At 55.9% G+C, this 17,298-nt stretch overlaps 1 protein-coding gene across 10 annotated transcripts in view; it reads right to left on the bottom strand.

The window, feature by feature from the left end:
* Prosap (SH3 and multiple ankyrin repeat domains prosap) overlaps window positions 1-17,298 on the bottom strand; it is a 127,693-nt gene that overhangs the window by 9,726 nt on the left and 100,669 nt on the right. For 6 of the 10 annotated variants that reach the window (XM_076320556.1, XM_076320550.1, XM_076320551.1 and 3 more), the window contains 5 exons: window positions 7,895-8,020; window positions 4,495-4,675; window positions 3,904-4,223; window positions 2,921-3,185; window positions 36-750 (listed from right to left, as the gene is read on the bottom strand). In XM_076320556.1, coding sequence (XP_076176671.1) covers window positions 36-750; window positions 2,921-3,185; window positions 3,904-4,223; window positions 4,495-4,675; window positions 7,895-8,020 — 1,607 coding nt within the window. The remainder of the gene's footprint in view (window positions 1-35; window positions 751-2,920; window positions 3,186-3,903; window positions 4,224-4,494; window positions 4,676-7,894; window positions 8,021-17,298) is intronic. The other 4 variants (XM_076320557.1, XM_076320555.1, XM_076320554.1 and 1 more) reach the window with 2 other exon arrangements.

The following is a 17,298-nucleotide window of genomic DNA, read 5'->3' on the forward strand; positions in this document are numbered from 1 at the left end:
TCGCGAGAGGGATCGCAAAGACAGTTTATGCTTACCTCGCGTTAGGATCCCTCAGCGAATTGGGGCTCTGGTAGTCCGTCGCGATCCGATGTCCGTTCTGCTCGGATCTGGTTGGCACGTGCTGCTCGGACGGTATTCTCTGTAGGTCGTTTCTGGTCGGTTCGATGGACGGTACTCTGCCGAGGCTGCCGTGATGGGACTCCGTCCTCGCGATACCGGTCGTGCCGGCGTACTGCTCGCCGGACAGAGTCCTGATCGGATACTGCTCGGTGGACGGTACTCTGGTTAGCGTACCGGTCGGGTATTGTTCGGTGGACGGGACTCTGGTCAGGTTCGGGGCGGAGTATTGCTCGACGAGGGACGAGGATACCCTGGTAACCGTACCGGTCGCGGTCGCGCAAGGGCTGGCGTATTGATCACCGGACGGTACTCTGTTGAGCGTGCCGATGGATGGATACTGTTGGTGTTCCGTGGACGGTACTCTGGTCAGGCTGCCGGCCGCGTATTGCTCGGCGGACGGTACTCTCGTTACCGCGTGGACGCTCGACGTGTACTGCTCCACCGAGATCGTTCTGGTGAGGCTGCCTCCGGGGGCGCCCGTTCCCGAGCTGCCGTGCTGTTGTTCCGCGGACGGTATCCTGGTCAGGGTGCCCAAGTTACTGGCCGAGCAGCTCGTGGTCATCGTCGACGTCCCGGCGAACGCCACCGAGCGTCGTTTCGGGTTGTAGCGTGGCGGCCCTTTAAACGGTACTGGAAAATCGAGGGTTGCAAGGTTAAGTAAAGAAAGGATTACTTAGCCTTACAAGTAGGCGCTCTCCGAAGGTATCCCCGTCTTCCTCGGAGGGACAGGTCACTCCCGATACCATCGTTCGTTACTTTTTCGACGTTTCTTTCGAACGTCCAACAACGGTCGCGCGCTTCGACGAGATCCGAATCCCGGGGGGAAGATTTGGACGTGAGGTGGCGGGTCGGGTGACTTCGCACATCGAGCCGCTTCACGTTTCGGCGTTTCACGGATCGAAGATCGCCGCAGGACTTTTCCCGAAGCGGGCTCGCAAGCCGCCGACGCACGCACGTACAGAAACATATTTCGTACTCGGCGACTGGTCGAACGTTTCGTTACTCCCTCTACGAGAAAGCGGTGAGAAGCACGCGCCGAAAGACTCGTATCTCGTCTCGTACGATACGGTCGACGACGGTCCTTCGTATTTCGCTCGAGACCGTAGCGTCACCGTGCAACCGGTGATCTCTCCGAGTCACACCACCGTCCACGGGCCGCCGGAACCAGCTACTCGCTTCTCCACTTTACTCGACGAAATTCCAATGGCCCACGACCATGCCGCGCTTACGCTCGCAAACTATCGGATCATCGTACAAGTAATGCGGGTTTCTCGAGCTCCGTGCGACAGAGAGAGGAAACCGGACGCGATGCGCTCGGTCCGTTCGCTCGGTACAATACCACGGTTACGGGTGAAACGTGTTTCCCAATTTCGAGAATTTCCAACGTAAAAGCGTACACGGTACGGTGTTGCGCGAGTTTTCAAAAGGAAGCGAAGCAACCGTAGCGGCGAGAAACGAACTTTGAGCGGACGAAAGGAAACGGAGAACGTCGTTGATACGAACCAGTGGCAAAGACCGCCCGATAAAATTTCACTCGGCTGGCTTGGAGAGGAGGACGAGCTCGGGTGCAGGAAAACCGATGACGTACGAACCGAGAGCATTTTACGAGCCGCTTCTGGAAAAAACTCGACCGCGATCGAAAAAAATTGGCTCGGGGACCAAACGTCATCGATACCGTCGTTGCTCGAAAAGTATCGGAAAAAGTTGCGGATTCGAACAGCGCGCGATGCTCGAACCCTCGACGAAAGAATACCGTGTGTGTGTGTGTTTGTGCGCGCGCGCGCAGGTGAGTGTGAGCGTGTGCGAGAAAAATGAAACGTTTTCGAACCAAATTGCCGTTCCAGGGGATGCAAGATGAAGTAACGTCGCGCGTGTACCGAAAAGAGCCGCATTACTCACGGAATGACCCGACAACGTCGAAACTACCAAACATTGCTAATCAACTGGTTCTAGCGACTTCGATGCTGCCGGATGTTCAATTTTCTTTTTTTTTTTCTCTCTCTCGAATCGATCTTCTTCCGTTCGGTTTCGAATGCTACCGATCCGACAGCATCGACGCCTCTCGACGACGATCCAAAGATTACGGTGTCGTTAGTTACTCAAAAGCGTTCGATCAAACTTTTGTCGTTACTTCTCGTTATCGTTACAAAGATACTCGACGTCTTACAAGACCATCACCACCAAATATCACCACCAGACTTTTACAATTTCGTACTTATCATCACACAGCACAGAGAGACACAGATACACGCACAATTAATATACGTATGTATTTCTATATATATACACGTGTGTATATATATATAAATACACACGTATATATCGATATATTTACACTATCCAATATCGGTCCGAATCCTCTACACTCTACGCTACGGAGAAGCGTACAAGCGTGTTGTCTGAGAAGAGAAAAAGAAGCTCTACGTACATGCTCATGCCAGGCAAACCGTGCTACGAAAGATCCCCGCGAACGATCGACCGATCGATCGATCGATCCGAGTCCGCGTTTTATCAGATAACGCGGTCCGCGTAGCTTTTTCGTACGCCGGTGGAACCGTCGTATCGCGCGCGTAATCTCGAGTGCGAAACAATGTCAACGGCTCGAGTTGGAAAGGGTTTCGGATAAGACGAGCCCGGCCGCGTACGGAATTATCGATCGATCGATTCCCGCGAGAACGTTTCGGAGAGGATCGACTCGATCGTTCGTCGGTTCGCGGATGTCGCGCGGATCTCTCCTTCGTGCTACGCGTTCCTCCTTCGACGTTCCCTATCTCGGTCCCGCATAGTCGTGGCCACTCACCGACTTCCTCCGGTTGATAATTCTTGATGACCTCCGCGAGCTCCATGTTCCCGGCGATCACGGCGACCTGGTAGGGCGTCTGGTTCGCGTAATTCAGGCTGTCCTTCTGCGCGCCTCTGAACAGCAACTGCCGTATGCAAGAGGCGTCCGTGTTGTTCACTGCGCAAACGTGCAACGGCGTGTTCCCGGACGCGTTACGCGCGTTCATGTCGGCACCGTAGAACAGCAAGTGATCCAGGTGTTGGACCAGATTGTTGCGGCAGGCCTGCGAACACCACCGGGTATCGATTATCGAAGGGGAGACGATTATAATTAAACCGAGCTTCGATACGTTCCCTCCTTTCAATCTCGTCTCGCGTCGCGCGTAAACAAACATCGCGGATTGCTCGAATCGCGCGAACGTTTCGTCGATCGTAACGTTGCGCGAGTTTGCGCGTACCAACGACGGGGGACGAGAGCCCCCTTTGCCCCGATACCGATCGTCCTCGGATATTGTTTCGAGACTGTGCGCCGTTCGTTTCGATATCACGGTGATGCGTATCCGATAAAAATCGAAATTCATCGATCGCGATAACACGGTACCGAGAATCAACTCGCGGTGTTTCGAAATGAAAAATATTCGAATCGCCCGGTCCGTACCGAGCGACTCGCGAGTTCGCGTCGAAGCAATTGCAAACGGATCGCAAACTCTGTGCAGCGTCCGGTCGAGCGTAACCCGGTTGGTCGATAAAGCGTTAAAACGTTATCTACGCGTCTGTATGCGAATTAATTGAACGTGGCTGCTTTAATAATGCGGTTAACTGGTTCCGAGCCGTATCGGTACGGTCGTCATCGGGCCGCGCAAGATGCGAGCGGCGCCACGTTGTTCGCGATTTCCCATTAGATCGGCAATTGCTCGAGAAAGTAATAGTCGCGAAGCTCCGTTTCTACCGTGCGCTGCGCGAAACAATGCGCATCTCGTAGAATCGAAACGACTTCGTAACCTGATGCACTTCCTGCCAGCCCTGTAGGTCCTGGGCGCCTATCGTCGCGTGATCGTGGAGCAGTGTCTCGCAGAGCATCGGGTCGGTCTTGTAGATGACGCTGTAGTAGAGCGGCGTAAGGCCCTTGGTGTCTTTGTAGTTCGGGCTGGCGCCTAGCTCCAGTAACGTCTTCACCGCTTCCAAGCTGTTCCTCTCGACGGCGCGGTGCATCGCCGTCAAGCCCTCCTTCGTTCGATAATCCAACAGGGCACCGCCGTTCACCAGCGCTATTATCACCTTCGACGGTTTCTTCAAGGTCGTGGCCAAGGTCAGCGGTGTCTCTGCAAGAGAAACGGAGACTTTTCGTGAGAACGCGAATTCCGAGCGACAGTGGTCGTCGACGGAGCCCTCGAGGTCGGTGTCTCGTCCCGAAGGCGATCGAACACGAATACGCGATTATGACCGAACGAGGAACGCATCCGCGAGATGCGGTGCTGCTTGTCACCTCGCGTTTCGTCCTTGGCTCTTTTCTCGACGAAATTTACTTTTCGAGCACGCGAAGAGTTCTCTCGGCCGCGTTGGAACGAGAAACGGCAATCGCGAGCCTTTTACCTCCGGTTTCCTGGCAATGGAAGTTCGGATCCAGTCCCTTGCTGCACATCTTGGCGATCTTCTCGACCTGGCTGTTCGCCACGTACTCCAGTAACCTTCGCAAGTTCGTTCTCGTGTGCATCGCCTTCAGCTGTTTCTCGTCCAAGTGCAGCATCTTGTAGACCCGTCGTTTGTACTTGAGCTGCGAATTCGAAAAAAAAAACGGAATCGTGTACGGGTACGGAACGAGATCCATCGATCGTCGCCTAGCCGTGAGTCGAGCGACCGCGACGTCTAGACGCGCTTTTTCGAGACGATTTCTTTTTTCTTTTTTTCACCCTCGATCGATGTCTAGACCGCGATACGTTCGGTTTCCCCGCTGGTCGCCGTAACGATATCTCGTAGAAAATGCCGCGGCACAAAGTATAAAATTATCTCGGCTTAATGGGGATTCACCCTGCCGCTTCCTGGTGGTTACAGCTTCTTTGTAATTATCGGAGGCGTCCTGTTTCATAGCGTTAGATTACCGACGGATAGGCAATATCGCGGCTACGGCCTCGCTAATGACTACCGTTAGCAGCAATTATGATTATCAAGGGAACCCGAGTTGTAATGCAAATTAGAGATACGGTGCTGCCACACGGGGAACACGGCGTACATCACCCCCTTCTTGTCGTTCCCTCGTCGGTCGCCCGTGGCAAAAACGAGCCAACCTTTGATCGAGTATTTTCATTTTCACCGGGGCGACGATTCTAAACGCGGCTAACCGGGCCATTTTACGACCCGCTACCGCTACACGTTTCATCTTTCCGCTGACCGTCGTTTCCGGTCACCGTTCGTTTTCGATACCGTCCGTCCACGGTACCGAGATACCGCAACCGGTGCACTTTACGACTCGTACCCGCGCAAAGACTCGTTCGTTCTTTTTCGTCGTCGTTCGATCACGAACGGAATCGAGCCCGCGGCGCGTTAAAACGATACGCGCGCGCTCGAAATCGCGATTATCGAGCGCGACAAGCGGTACGCGCGTAAAACCGTTTACTCTTCTCTGTTTCGTTTACCGGCGAAATTAGCTACACCGGTGCAGGTAACCGCGCCGAAACAATACTCGCGGACGATTAATCGCAATTACCGTGCCCGCGCGAATTTCGAGCGCGCGACAAATCGAGCGGAAACGTTTCGAAGGATCGAAGAACCACGAACCGTTCCGAGCCTGTATTCCGCTCGGAGGGTTTCGAGGATCCATCGCGGCGAGCGGCCGCGAAAATTAATAGTCGCGAGCCAGGGTTTTCGGGCAACGACGAACGCGAGATCGCCCGGCCAGGTAGACTCGAACCGAGAAGTAGGAGCTGGCTCCTCCGGTCGTGAGTCAGCTCGTCCCTGAAAGTGAATCTCGCGTGACGAGATCGACCGTGCTCGCGCTAGCGAGCGATCGATGAACGCGAGGAAAAAAAGGACGAGGTTGCGAATACCGACGGTACCGAATACCGCTGATCTATGGGCCCTGTCTAACCTCGCGTATTTATTTCTATCCCGTGTTCTATCCGGCGAGCGTTATTGCTCGCAACCAACCCGACCGCCGCGTGCCACGAGAAAAAGTAAAACACGCCGCGTACCATCTTCGGACGTTCGCGCTTTATCTACATCTTCCAGCTCGACGTTGAAATATTTCGCGAAACGGCCGAGCTGAAAATCACCCGTGTCCGTACGGTCCAAGGTCGCCGGTGTGGAAAAACTCTCGACGCCGACGAATTTGTCCGCTCCGTTCTCCAACGCGAGGGCAGTTTCCTATCCCTCGGTTTATCGACGCTCGCCGATTACTTTCTACGAGACGTCGTTTCGCCAGAGGATCGAATCCGAGCGACATCGAACTCTCCCACGTAGCGTTAATTTTTAAATTGTCCACCGGCTTCGATACCGGTTTCGTATTTAACCTACGGTCAACGACTCGCCGAAAATTATACCACGTTTATCGCGGGAACACCGCGAATCGAACGTTCGATCGAACCGATTCAACTCCGAGTATTTTCTCGCGGTGTTCGAGTAATTTCGTAGCCGGCTTGGACGCGCGTCGTGGACGAAGCACACGCTCGTAGAACGAGGAAACCGGAGCGAAGCCGTTCGTCGTCGGAGTTTTTTCGATCGCGGGTGACGAACGGGCCGGGTAATTTGTAACTCGTGCGAGGTGAACGAGGCTCAAAAGGTAGCCAATCGAGTTGCTGTTGCCGGCGGTCGGCCCCGCGCCTGAAAGTGAATCCTCGTGGCGCGTAGCTATCGGCACTGGAACCGATCGCCTCCGCGGAGACGAAGACGAAGAAGAGCGGGAACGCGAGCACCGTGATGAGAACTAGATCCGGTTACGCAAGAAAACCGCGGGCAAGATCCAGATCTCGTTAACCGACCACCGGGATTATTTGTTTTTCGCGAATCCCCGTTTCAATAGTCACCGTGGAGCATCGACTCCCGGATACGAGCCGCGTCCTGGCTCCTCGAGCTCGGAAAATTTTCACCGCTTGGAAACTCTGCGTTCGGAAAATTCGATCCGGTCGTTGGAAATTAACCGCGACGAACGTTCCGCGAAACCGGATACTCGTCACGGCTCGTGTAAGTCGGTCTCACTTCGATCGAGAGCTTCTATCCTCCGTCACGGTGTCTGTACCGTGCAACGTTTCGAGAAAACGAAACGACGGTTCGCGATAATCGGAAGGTCGAGAGCCGCGCGGCGGCGGATCGCGAGACTCGTTGTGCCACGTTGTCGACGACAACGCGCGCTGTTTTTCCGTTCTCCTCGCGGATCGTTTCCTCGCCAGGTGAAAAAAAGAAAGAAAGATATAGGCCCTCGGAAAAAATAGCCGCGGACCCTCCTTGACCCGAGGGAGGCAGAAAAAACGCGAGAGGGCCGCTGGTTGGTTCTCGTGCAAACCCCTTGATATTCAAGAGCCGCTGGTCTTCGTAACCAAGCAAACCTCTTTCCCGATTCTTGGCTTCTTGTGTTTTCTTTCAAGGAGAACGGACGTCAATGGGGCCGGGCAATCTTGTAGCTGAAATAACCTTTTTCGACCGCGTCAATGCACCCCCGGACCCGACTCCATTTAAGCTCCGAGTATTCAGCCCGCCTCGGGCCGATTATTCTCCGCGAGAATAGCCGAGAGGTCAGGGATGAAAATTCAAATTAACCCATTACCGAGCGCGCCCACGCCCCACGGATCGACCGAAGCGTAGCTTCGAATCGGTAACGCCGAGGACGGTCTACTCGCGAATCGAACGAACCTCTTTCTCGCGCCTGGTTCCGTTCGCGCGAGTCCGGTTCGATTTCCATCGTTCCCCTTCTCCTCTTCCCCCCCGGTGGGGTAGTCGTCCGCCAGACCGGAGTCGAAGAACCGCGCCAGGAGTAACGAGAAAAAGAGAGAAGGTGTCTTACCTCCAAGTAGCCGACGGGTCCATTGAAGGGATAATCGCCTAGGCGACGTTCCTCGTCCAAGAATTTTCCGGCTTTTCCATTCACGGGCGGGCAGAACAAGCCGTAATTGAAGCTTTCCTTCAGCTCCTGCAAGCCACCACAGACCCCGGATTAATCGAAAACCCATCCCGGCGGAGAAACGACCCGCCACCCCCGTTCTACTGAACACATACTATTTCATGCAAGGGGCGGACTCGGGCTGTAGACGCGCGTACGCTTCGAACGTTAACGGAATTCGCTTCGTTTCGACGGCTCTCGCCGCGTAAAAAATTGGCGCCGCGCGAGACGCTCGTTCACGGTGTTTCGTGGATCCGATCGAAACGTTCCGTCGACGTCTCGCGAGCCGTCTGCTTGAATCGCAAATTCCGCGCGAGACGCGGAAGAATATTCGCGACTGCCCGATTCGAATCCGTTGGAAAACGATCGTTCGTTATCGGGACGATCCGCGATCGTTTCGCGAAACGTTTCGGCCGCGTTCGTCGTCGTTCCCCGAACGAGAGGCGTCCTCCTCGGTAACGAAAGACGCCTGGTCTCGTCTCTCGCGCCGCGCCGCGCCGCGCCGGCCCGGAGGATCCATCCCGCGCGCGTCTCCGCTGAAATAATATGCTTCGATTTCACCGACGACAGGCAGTAAAGTCTGGAATTTACGGACTGCGCGCGGGGAATTTCGCCATCGTTCTTCCTCACGCGCTGCGTGCCGGCAGGTTTCTTTGTATACACGCCACTCTCTATCTTCGCGGGCCGACAGGCCTCGTACGTTCTCCTCGTGGGACGCGTCGCGTCGCGTCGCGTCGCGTCGCGTCGCGGGACGAAACAGAGAGGGACTGACTTCTTTCCTCTTCTTTGTATCGCGTTGTTACGTCCACCGCGAAATGGACGACGGAACGATACGTTCCCCGACGATGATTTATCCGGTTCGTGGGGGGTAACAGTAGGGTACAGAGGGGGACGGAAACGGCACGCGGATCATCGAAAGAGCGACGCGCGCGAAAAACCAGTCGCCGTGAAAAACGAAAGTCGGCGAACGACCGAGCGTTATTAAGGCAAATGAGTGCCTCCCCCCGGTTTGGTCGCGAACCTCGAAAACGGGTCAACTCGATCCCGCTCTCGTTGACGATCTCCGCGACGCGTCCCGCCGTTCGTAAATTGCGCCTCGAAACGAATCGCGCAATTATTTCGAGCGAGATACGCTCGAAGTCGACTCGAGGAATCGGCGTCTCGGGTTTTTTCCCGCGGCGATTCGCCGGACGAACGGAAGGGGTTCTCGAAGAAAGTTTCGTCTTTCGAGGTCCCGCGAGGAAACCGCGCAGTTTCCCGTGGTTTACTCGTCGTTCGTGCGATCGTCGCTTCGACGACGCAACCCCGTTGCCCTCTCCTTCGGGGCGTATCGATCAATGCCTCCCGAGAAAGGCGAGGAGTCGGCCGATCGAACAAAAATAGACTCGCGCAAGGTTGGAACGACGCGCGACGCGCGAGGTGTACGCGGAGCAATTTCAGCGATTCGAGGCGAAACGTAGGCGCACGCGACAACAACGGGGCGACGTCCAGTTTTTCGAATTACGGCGAATTCCAAGCCCCTCGAAGGCCGTGAATCGACGACGCATCGCTCGAGGTCCGGGGAGAGCGCGCGGAACGCGTTCAACTTGTCGGAAACGTTTCGTCCCGACGGAAAGTCGCCCGCGGCGCGAAAAACGGCCACGAAGAAACCGAACACGTGCCCCGGCCACGATACACAGAGTCGTGCATTACCACCATGCGCCGCGTTTACCGCAAAAACGACCGATCCGAGGAAGGGGAACGCGGACAGACAGAGCGAGAGACGAGACCGATCCACCCAACAATCATGCCAACAATAGCCAAGAGTGGAACACGTGCCAAATTAAAGGCCTCGAACGAAAGTACCGAGGTGCGCGAGTGTCTGGTCCCCGTTTAAAACGTCTCCGATGCACGGGGAGGGGTGTGGCTGGGAATCGGCCACGAGAAAAAAAAAAAAAGAAACCCGTCGAAAGGGAGACAGAACCGAGCGAACCGTCCCCGCTTAGCGAGATCTCCTTAGGAACCGATCGCCCGGTACGATCGGGAAACGAGTTCGCTTCGATGGGCCCGAAACGACGATCGAGGACCCGAACCCTCGCCCGGAGGGTTTCCATCGCGATCGTTACCGGCCTCGCGCCCCCGGCGCGCCGGAGAACGAGGAAAAACGGACCTGGAAGCACGGCTGGACGGACGATGCTCGCTCGTTGAATTTCGTCTTCGTTAGCGAAAACTCTTGCTCGATTGTCGGGTCCGTGTAAACACGCCGGACCCACGCGACGAACAGCGCCGGAGAACTCGGCGAACTTTTTTCCACAGAGCCAAGAAGAATTTCCCGGAGGGATCCTGCCGGGAGGAAACGAAAGAACGCTACCCGAGAGATGCCTGCGTTTTTAACGTCGCAAAAGGAAGTAGGGGCGGAACGCCGCTCGGAGAGGAAAGGCAAATGTTGATCTTGCTCGGGACATTTAACGACGCATCTAAATTTCCATGTTCCTTTGACCCTTTTTTTTTTTTTCTTCCCGTGTCCTGGCAGACCGCGCTGCCCCTTTCAAACGAGGCGACGGAGTTTCTTCGATAACACCTATTCGATGCACCCTCGTCTATCGGGCCGCGTCCTATTCGCTCCCGTTTCGATAAAAGGGAAACGGACGTACCGCGGTTGCTTCGTTCAACGCCGAAACGTCGTACTTTCGGATCGCGTAGATACCGTCGAACGAGCGTTTTATCGAAAACCGCTCGCGTCGAAGGAGAATCGTCCGGTCGGCCCGCGTTTCGACTAATTAGGAGGCGAACCGAAACGCTTCGAATCAATATGCACGTCACCGCAGCCAGTGCGCGCCGGCCGAGGCTAATAAATCGTTCTAAATCCACCGATCGGCTTTTCCCGAATCCTCTCGCTTAAATCGCTCCGCTCCGCTCTTCCCGATATTTTTTTTTTTTTTTTTTATTCCGGCCACGGCCCGCTTTATCATCCGCCCTGGTGAAAACCAGATCGACGGTAACCGACGCGGACTCGCTCCCCCGGGCGCGTTCCATTTTTTACGTCGAATGGAAAAAGCAACCCTTCGAGTGGTCGATTCGTCGTCGTTGCACGAGCCGGTCCCCTACGTTCGTTCTCCTTTCCTCGAATGGAGAGAAAAGCGGCGGCGAAAATCGAGCCGCGTCGACGGTAGCGTCTCGACGGTAATTGTAATTGCAATTACCGCTCGTACGACGCGGTGGAAAAATGGAACAGGCCACCGAAAGCGACTGTGCTCCTACTCTAATTAGCGCGGCGGTAATTGCTTCGTAAAGTCTTAAGAAGCCGCATAATCGGCGCACGGCGAAACGTGGCTCGAGTTTCGCCGATTAAGCGGCCGGAGAGGTCGGCGCACGGTCTCTCGACCCAACGAGAAGAACGAGAACCGGTCGAAAGACAATATGTATTATCCGCGGGACGACCGTTTCTTCTTCTTCTTCTTCTTCTTCTTCTTCTTCTTCTTCTGCTTCTTCTTCTTCTTCTTCTTCTCCTCCTTTCTCCTCCACCTCGTCCCGAGCCTTCGGGACGCCCCCGACCCGGTAAAGGCTCTCCCAGAAAATTCACCGCTCGGAATACCGCTCGGACCATTTATCTCGCGCGGTTACTCAATGAAGCGATTGCGTAATTTTTTTCTCTCCGTCTCTCGAATATCAACAAATACGCGTTCCCCCGAGCGTCCGAGAGGATCGTAACCTACGTCTTTGGAGTGAAAGTCGGTCTCGCCGGTTTCGCTTCTTCGTTTCTTTTTTTCTTCTTCGTCTCCGGTCCCGTCGTAGCTCGCCGGCTCGCACTCTCGCCGTCCTCTTCGCCCAATTTGGCCGACGGATCCGCCGACCGAATTAGAACTTTCCCATCGCCGTCCGTGGAAAAACGCAAAAACCCGCACGAGCTCCTCGTCGTCGCGCTACTCGTGCCGAAAACGGACACTCGTCTCGGTGGATACGGAATTATTTTTTTTCTTCTTCGACGCACCGGAAACCGTTGGTCGTTCTTCCGAAAATTCAAAGTTGAGCTCCGAGCGGAATTCTCGATCTTGGACGAAGCTTCGCGTTTGGCGTCGCGAGCGCGCGACGTTCAAGGTCGACCCAGTCAGGCTCGTGAATTCCTTATCGCGCGATACTCGAGTTGAAATTCCCGACGAATTGTTATCGTTGGAACGATAAGTGGAGCTCCCTCCTTCCGTGAACGATCGATACGAATAGGAACTCTCATAGGTCGGATCGCGGTTGCGAAATCGATTTTCCTCGAATTTGGAAACGCGAACGGGTTCGATGATGGATATCGCGACGCTTACGACGTACAAAAATCGTCACTGTATCCGCGCGTCGATATCGGCTCGGTAATCGCGCGATCGACGATAAAGAAAGAACGCGCCGGCTCCGATATTCTTTATCCGTCGAATAAACGGCACCGCGAACATTGTGGGAAGAAACACCCTCGACGGTCGTGAGAGGCTCGGTTCCCCTCCGAGCATCGAACGCACGAGGATCCGTCGAACGACGATGTCGTCTACAATTACGAAGAGAGAACGGCCACGATCGGCGCACGGCCGAGGTCTCCTCGAGCATTTTTCCCCGGTTTCGTCGGAGAATACAGTCGCGCGTGTACACACGCGTGTACGTGTATAAATTCCGCGCGCGGGGAGCGCGTATGGGGGCGCGTTAAACGGCGAGACCCTTTTGTACGGCCCTGTATGGGAGAATAATGGTCGAACCGTGTCTCAATCGTGCTTTATGGGATGTAATTGCGGTCTGGCAAGGGGCCTTGCCGATGTTGAGCTTCGGCCTGCTCGTGTGCGAGCGCGCATGGAACAACCGAGATAGAAGCGTTACGGTTTTAACCTTCGCAACGAACCACGAAACGAGTTTTTGCGAGCCGCGACGCGCCACCTTCGTCGACGAGGGCGATCTCGTCGCGGAAATTCCGCCCGGACGACGCGGATACGGGCACGTCGACGCTTCTTCCGGGCCCGTTCGGCTCGCCGTCGCTTTTTTTCCTCCTACGGACCGGTGAGCACCACTCCGCCGGCGGGGTCGACACCCGGGACGAGTATTTTTACACCTACGGGAGAGAGTCGCGAGTTCGTCTCGTTCGATCGACGCTCGCGGGAGGTTGCAAATTGCTACGACAAATTCGACGATTTTCGTTCCCCTCCGCGGTCACCGTGAACCACGAGCGAACGAGGAACGGAACCGAGCACACCGACGAGACGCGAAAACCGGCCGCGAGCCAAAACATCGTTCGCGCGTTACGAAACGAACGACGGGCCGTAAATCGTCGACGAGGAGGCGGATTACGAAATACAGGAATTCGCGAAACGCGACGCTCCGATCTCGCGGACAGGGGGACGCCAAACGGGCGAAACGTCCGGCCGATCCTGCGAAGAACCGAGCCGTACTCTCGCGATAAACACCGTGGAGAACCAAACGACAGAGAGGGAGGGATCGCGCCCGCGGAGCGGAGAACAGAGAACGTGGAGAGCACAAAGGCGAGTGGAATCACCCGCGGTCGGACCAACATCGGCGTTAAAGAGGAAATACGAGCCATAAACCTTCGATGTACGCGCCGCCGTGCCGGGCCGAGAGGGACGCCCGGACGGAATACGAAATCGAATTGCCGCCGCGTACGAAATATAAGAAAAACACGAGTGAAAAATGAGACTCGGCGCCCGTTTAACGGCCAACTCGACCAACATCTGGGTGACGCGGTCCCGGTGGTTCGTTTCGTTCGTCGAACTCGCCGATTCTTGGCCCGGTGGCAACCACCGTGAATATTTACGCGTGTTTTCGAGGACTCGAGCGACACCGACGTAACTATCCAGCGTACTCGTACTTTCGGTTTTCAAACTCGAAGCTCGAACGAAAATCTCGTAGATCTTCTCGTCGTTGCACCCGCGAGTTCCGTGCTCCCCGAAGAACGGGCGACGTCCTTGAACGAGGCTCGAGAACTCGCGTCGGTTCCGTAAACAAGTGGAATATTTATCGAAAAGCTCGGTCGAGTAACGGCGATCCGTATCTAGCGATCCGACGTTGAACTTGGCCAGAAATGGAGCGACCGCGATAAGATCGACGCCTCGATCCGGTTCGAAACGAACGTTACGCGCGTGGTTCGATCTCTCGTCGATAAAACGTTGGTGAAATTCGGGTGACGCGTTTCGCGATCGGTAACGGTCCAGAAGAGACCGGTACGGAGCGATCGCCGCTGAAGCGGCCGGTGTTACGCGCGGGTTACGTTTCAGGAGCACGCGAGCTCTCGCTGGCAATGAAAGCGAGTTCGGAAATTATCCCGGCGTCGCGTCTTCGGGCAGAATGCAACGATGCCGATTGCAACACCGAGATTGCGTCACCGCCGCGAGGCACGTCGCGGCGGAGAATGTTTTATTCAAAACCGGCGCGCACCGATCGTTGATGTCGATTTTCAGGAATCCACCGACGTAACCGATTCGAAAGCTTCGCTCGGGCTACCGAGATTGCTCGCTTTTCGCGGCAACGAGCCGATTTCGTCGACTTTTTCACCGCACGGTTTCTCCGTGTTCGCGGCGGTTCTCCTCGAACCGAGACCGGGTACAAATTGCACGGAAAATGACGGTCGAACGGTGCAAATCATTCCACGGCTGGATAATCGTGGAACGATTGGAAAAAGGAGAAGCGCGTCAGCAGGAAGGACAGCACACCTCTACTTTGCTCTCCTCCCCGAGCCGGGACGAGTCCCAATTACGCGTGCCTCGCGTAACAATCGATTTCCTTTCCATTTTTCCGCGACATCTTCTTCTCTCTTCGGTAGGCATCAATGTACACAAGGTAATCACCGGTGCGCGTAAAGTGGAACTCGAGCGAGTCGTTGCTCAACAGGTAGACCGGATAGGCGCGCGGATACTCCCCGGGCGAGAAGGACGGGGGCGTCCGAGGGGATCGGAAACAAGGAGACGAAACGGGGGACGAAGAATAACTGGTTCCCAAAGTTTGGCAGCGACTTGTTCGGCCACCCTGTATAAGTGATAAAGGGACAAATGGAAGGGAGAGGAGAGGAGAGAGGAGAGAGGAGAGAGAGGAGAGAGAGAGAGGAGAGGAGAGGCAAGGAGGAGGAGATCCGGTGTCCGGCGCGCGCCAGCCAGCGCCGAGAGGCCGAGGGCTCCTCTTCTTTCTGCATCGCCAGGACTTTAGAATGCAAATTGAACGCTACGAATCCTCGCCGCTCGTACCTTGGGGACAGAATCTGCTTAGGTGGCTATGGACAGTCGATGGTATGCCAGGGCTCTCTCGCGTGTACCTACGTTCACGGGGCTGTGTGCGTCTAGACATTTATACACCGTCCTGTTCGACTCGCAGTGGCGTAACCATCCGACGAATCCGATTCGGTGGGTGGGGAGAGCGGTCTCCGACCACTCGGACGGCTAATCGGAAGCGGTTGACGAACAGCGAGCTTCCAACGACCTTTGTATTTTCCGCTCCCGAGTTTTCCGGCTCGAGGTCCACGCGCTTTTTCGATCTCTTGCGCTCGGATTTTTCGCTCGCGGAACTTTGTCCGCTCCGAAGCGATCCCCGGGTTTCGATGCAGCATCATTCGACCCGTACCTCGCGATAGCTCGCAAAGACGCTCGATACGGTTACTCGTATTTCTCTCCTTTTTAACGCACTCGTTCCCGCGAGCATCCTCCACCCTCCGTTTCGACGATCGTCGTCCGCGTTCTCCTCCCGCGGAAAAGGCGTGACCCGGATTCAACGTTACGCCACTGTCCACGGGGCATCAGCCGCGAGTTCGTATAATACGTACACACGCGATACACAATACACGCACGGCGGGGCACTCGTGTGAACGAGCACGAGCGCGAGCGCGCGTCGGTCCGCGTGCACGCGCGGGCGCGCGGGCGAACGAGCGAGCGCCTGCCGAGGTATAAATGGAAATCTGTATTTATGCGAGCAAAGTCGCCTGGTATGTGTTCCCGGCATAGTCCCGGCGTTCGGTCCGGGTCACACGATAATGACCTTATTACAGGAATTATGGGTTTCCGCGGGATCGGGATTATCCGGCTCGGAAACCGCCTCGGGGCGGTCTTGGACGTTTTACTTTCGCCCCGGAGGGCCAGAGTTCCCGGCCGGGTTCCGGTTTCCACATTCGTCGCGGGGACTTTTCTGCCCCGTTCGTCGATCGACCGCGAAGGTGGAGGATCTCGCGCGGAACGAACGCCGGGAAGAAAGTTTCTCGCGCGAGGATACTCGGAGTCCCGGTAGGATCCGTTTTGCGGCGGGGAACGAGTTTCGTCACGTGCTTCCTGGGTGCCTGGAAGAGGTTCGCGTATCCGGCGTCGCGTCACCTTCGCTCGTTCGCGGCGACGAATCGTTGCGTTCGAATCGAGCACTCCTCGAAAGATACGTCTTTACGGTTTCGCTCCCGGTGCGATTGATTCCGTCCGATGCGATCTCGGCTCGCGTCGCTCTATCCGTGGAATCGATTCGATCGAGAGAAACGATCCTCCTTGATAGCAGGCTCCGTTGAAACGGCGCGAAGAAAATGGACGGGAATCGTGTATCGGTACCGAGGAAATTATCCAACCGATCGTAATCTCGGCTTTCCGACGCGCTTTGGTACCGACGAGCGCGGGGGCGAGTCGAAAAGCGGTCACGGGAACGGTTACAAATTAGAGCGGTAGAGCCGGGGGATGGGGAAGAAGCGGCTATTCTTCCACGAAGATCGATCATCGACGGAGCGTATCGCGGCCCGTTTAGAGCCCCTATCGATTCTTGAGCCGGTCTCCGCTTTTTGTCTGTTCCAAGACAGGTTATTAGAACTGGTTCCGCCTTTGTCATCCGGTTTCCGAGAGTCGCGGTCGCCGCGTTTACCCGCGATTAGCCGTAGTCCTTCTTCCGGCGAATCGCCGCGAGAAAAAGACGACCGATTTCCTTAATCGCGCAAAAAGCTCCGACGAGCGATCGGGGGGTGCGAGGCGACGCTGAATTGAGACGTTTCGATCGTACGCGGCGGAGAACGAGCGGCGCGCGCTCCTCGTCACCGCGTCCTTTGGCGTCGATCCACGCCGGTCGACGATCACCGTCGTCGGGTTATCGACTCTTCGGCCCGTTGAAACGTCGCCCGAACCTCTTCGACGACGAAACGAACGCGAAAGAACTCGAGAGGTTCGCGCGAACCGGCGTTACCTTTTTACTCGTTGCCCCGTGTTATCCTACCTCGGCCTCCCTCTGTCCGACGCACAGAAGGCTATAAGTCACGGACTTTTTACGTCCTTATTTAGCGCTCGTCCGGCTTCTAACCACGTTTCATCCATCATCGACTACCTCGCGGCGCGCCGCCG

This window comes from Ptiloglossa arizonensis, chromosome 9, assembly GCF_051014685.1.
Source record: "Ptiloglossa arizonensis isolate GNS036 chromosome 9, iyPtiAriz1_principal, whole genome shotgun sequence".
In the NCBI taxonomy this organism is placed as follows: domain Eukaryota; kingdom Metazoa; phylum Arthropoda; class Insecta; order Hymenoptera; family Colletidae; genus Ptiloglossa; species Ptiloglossa arizonensis.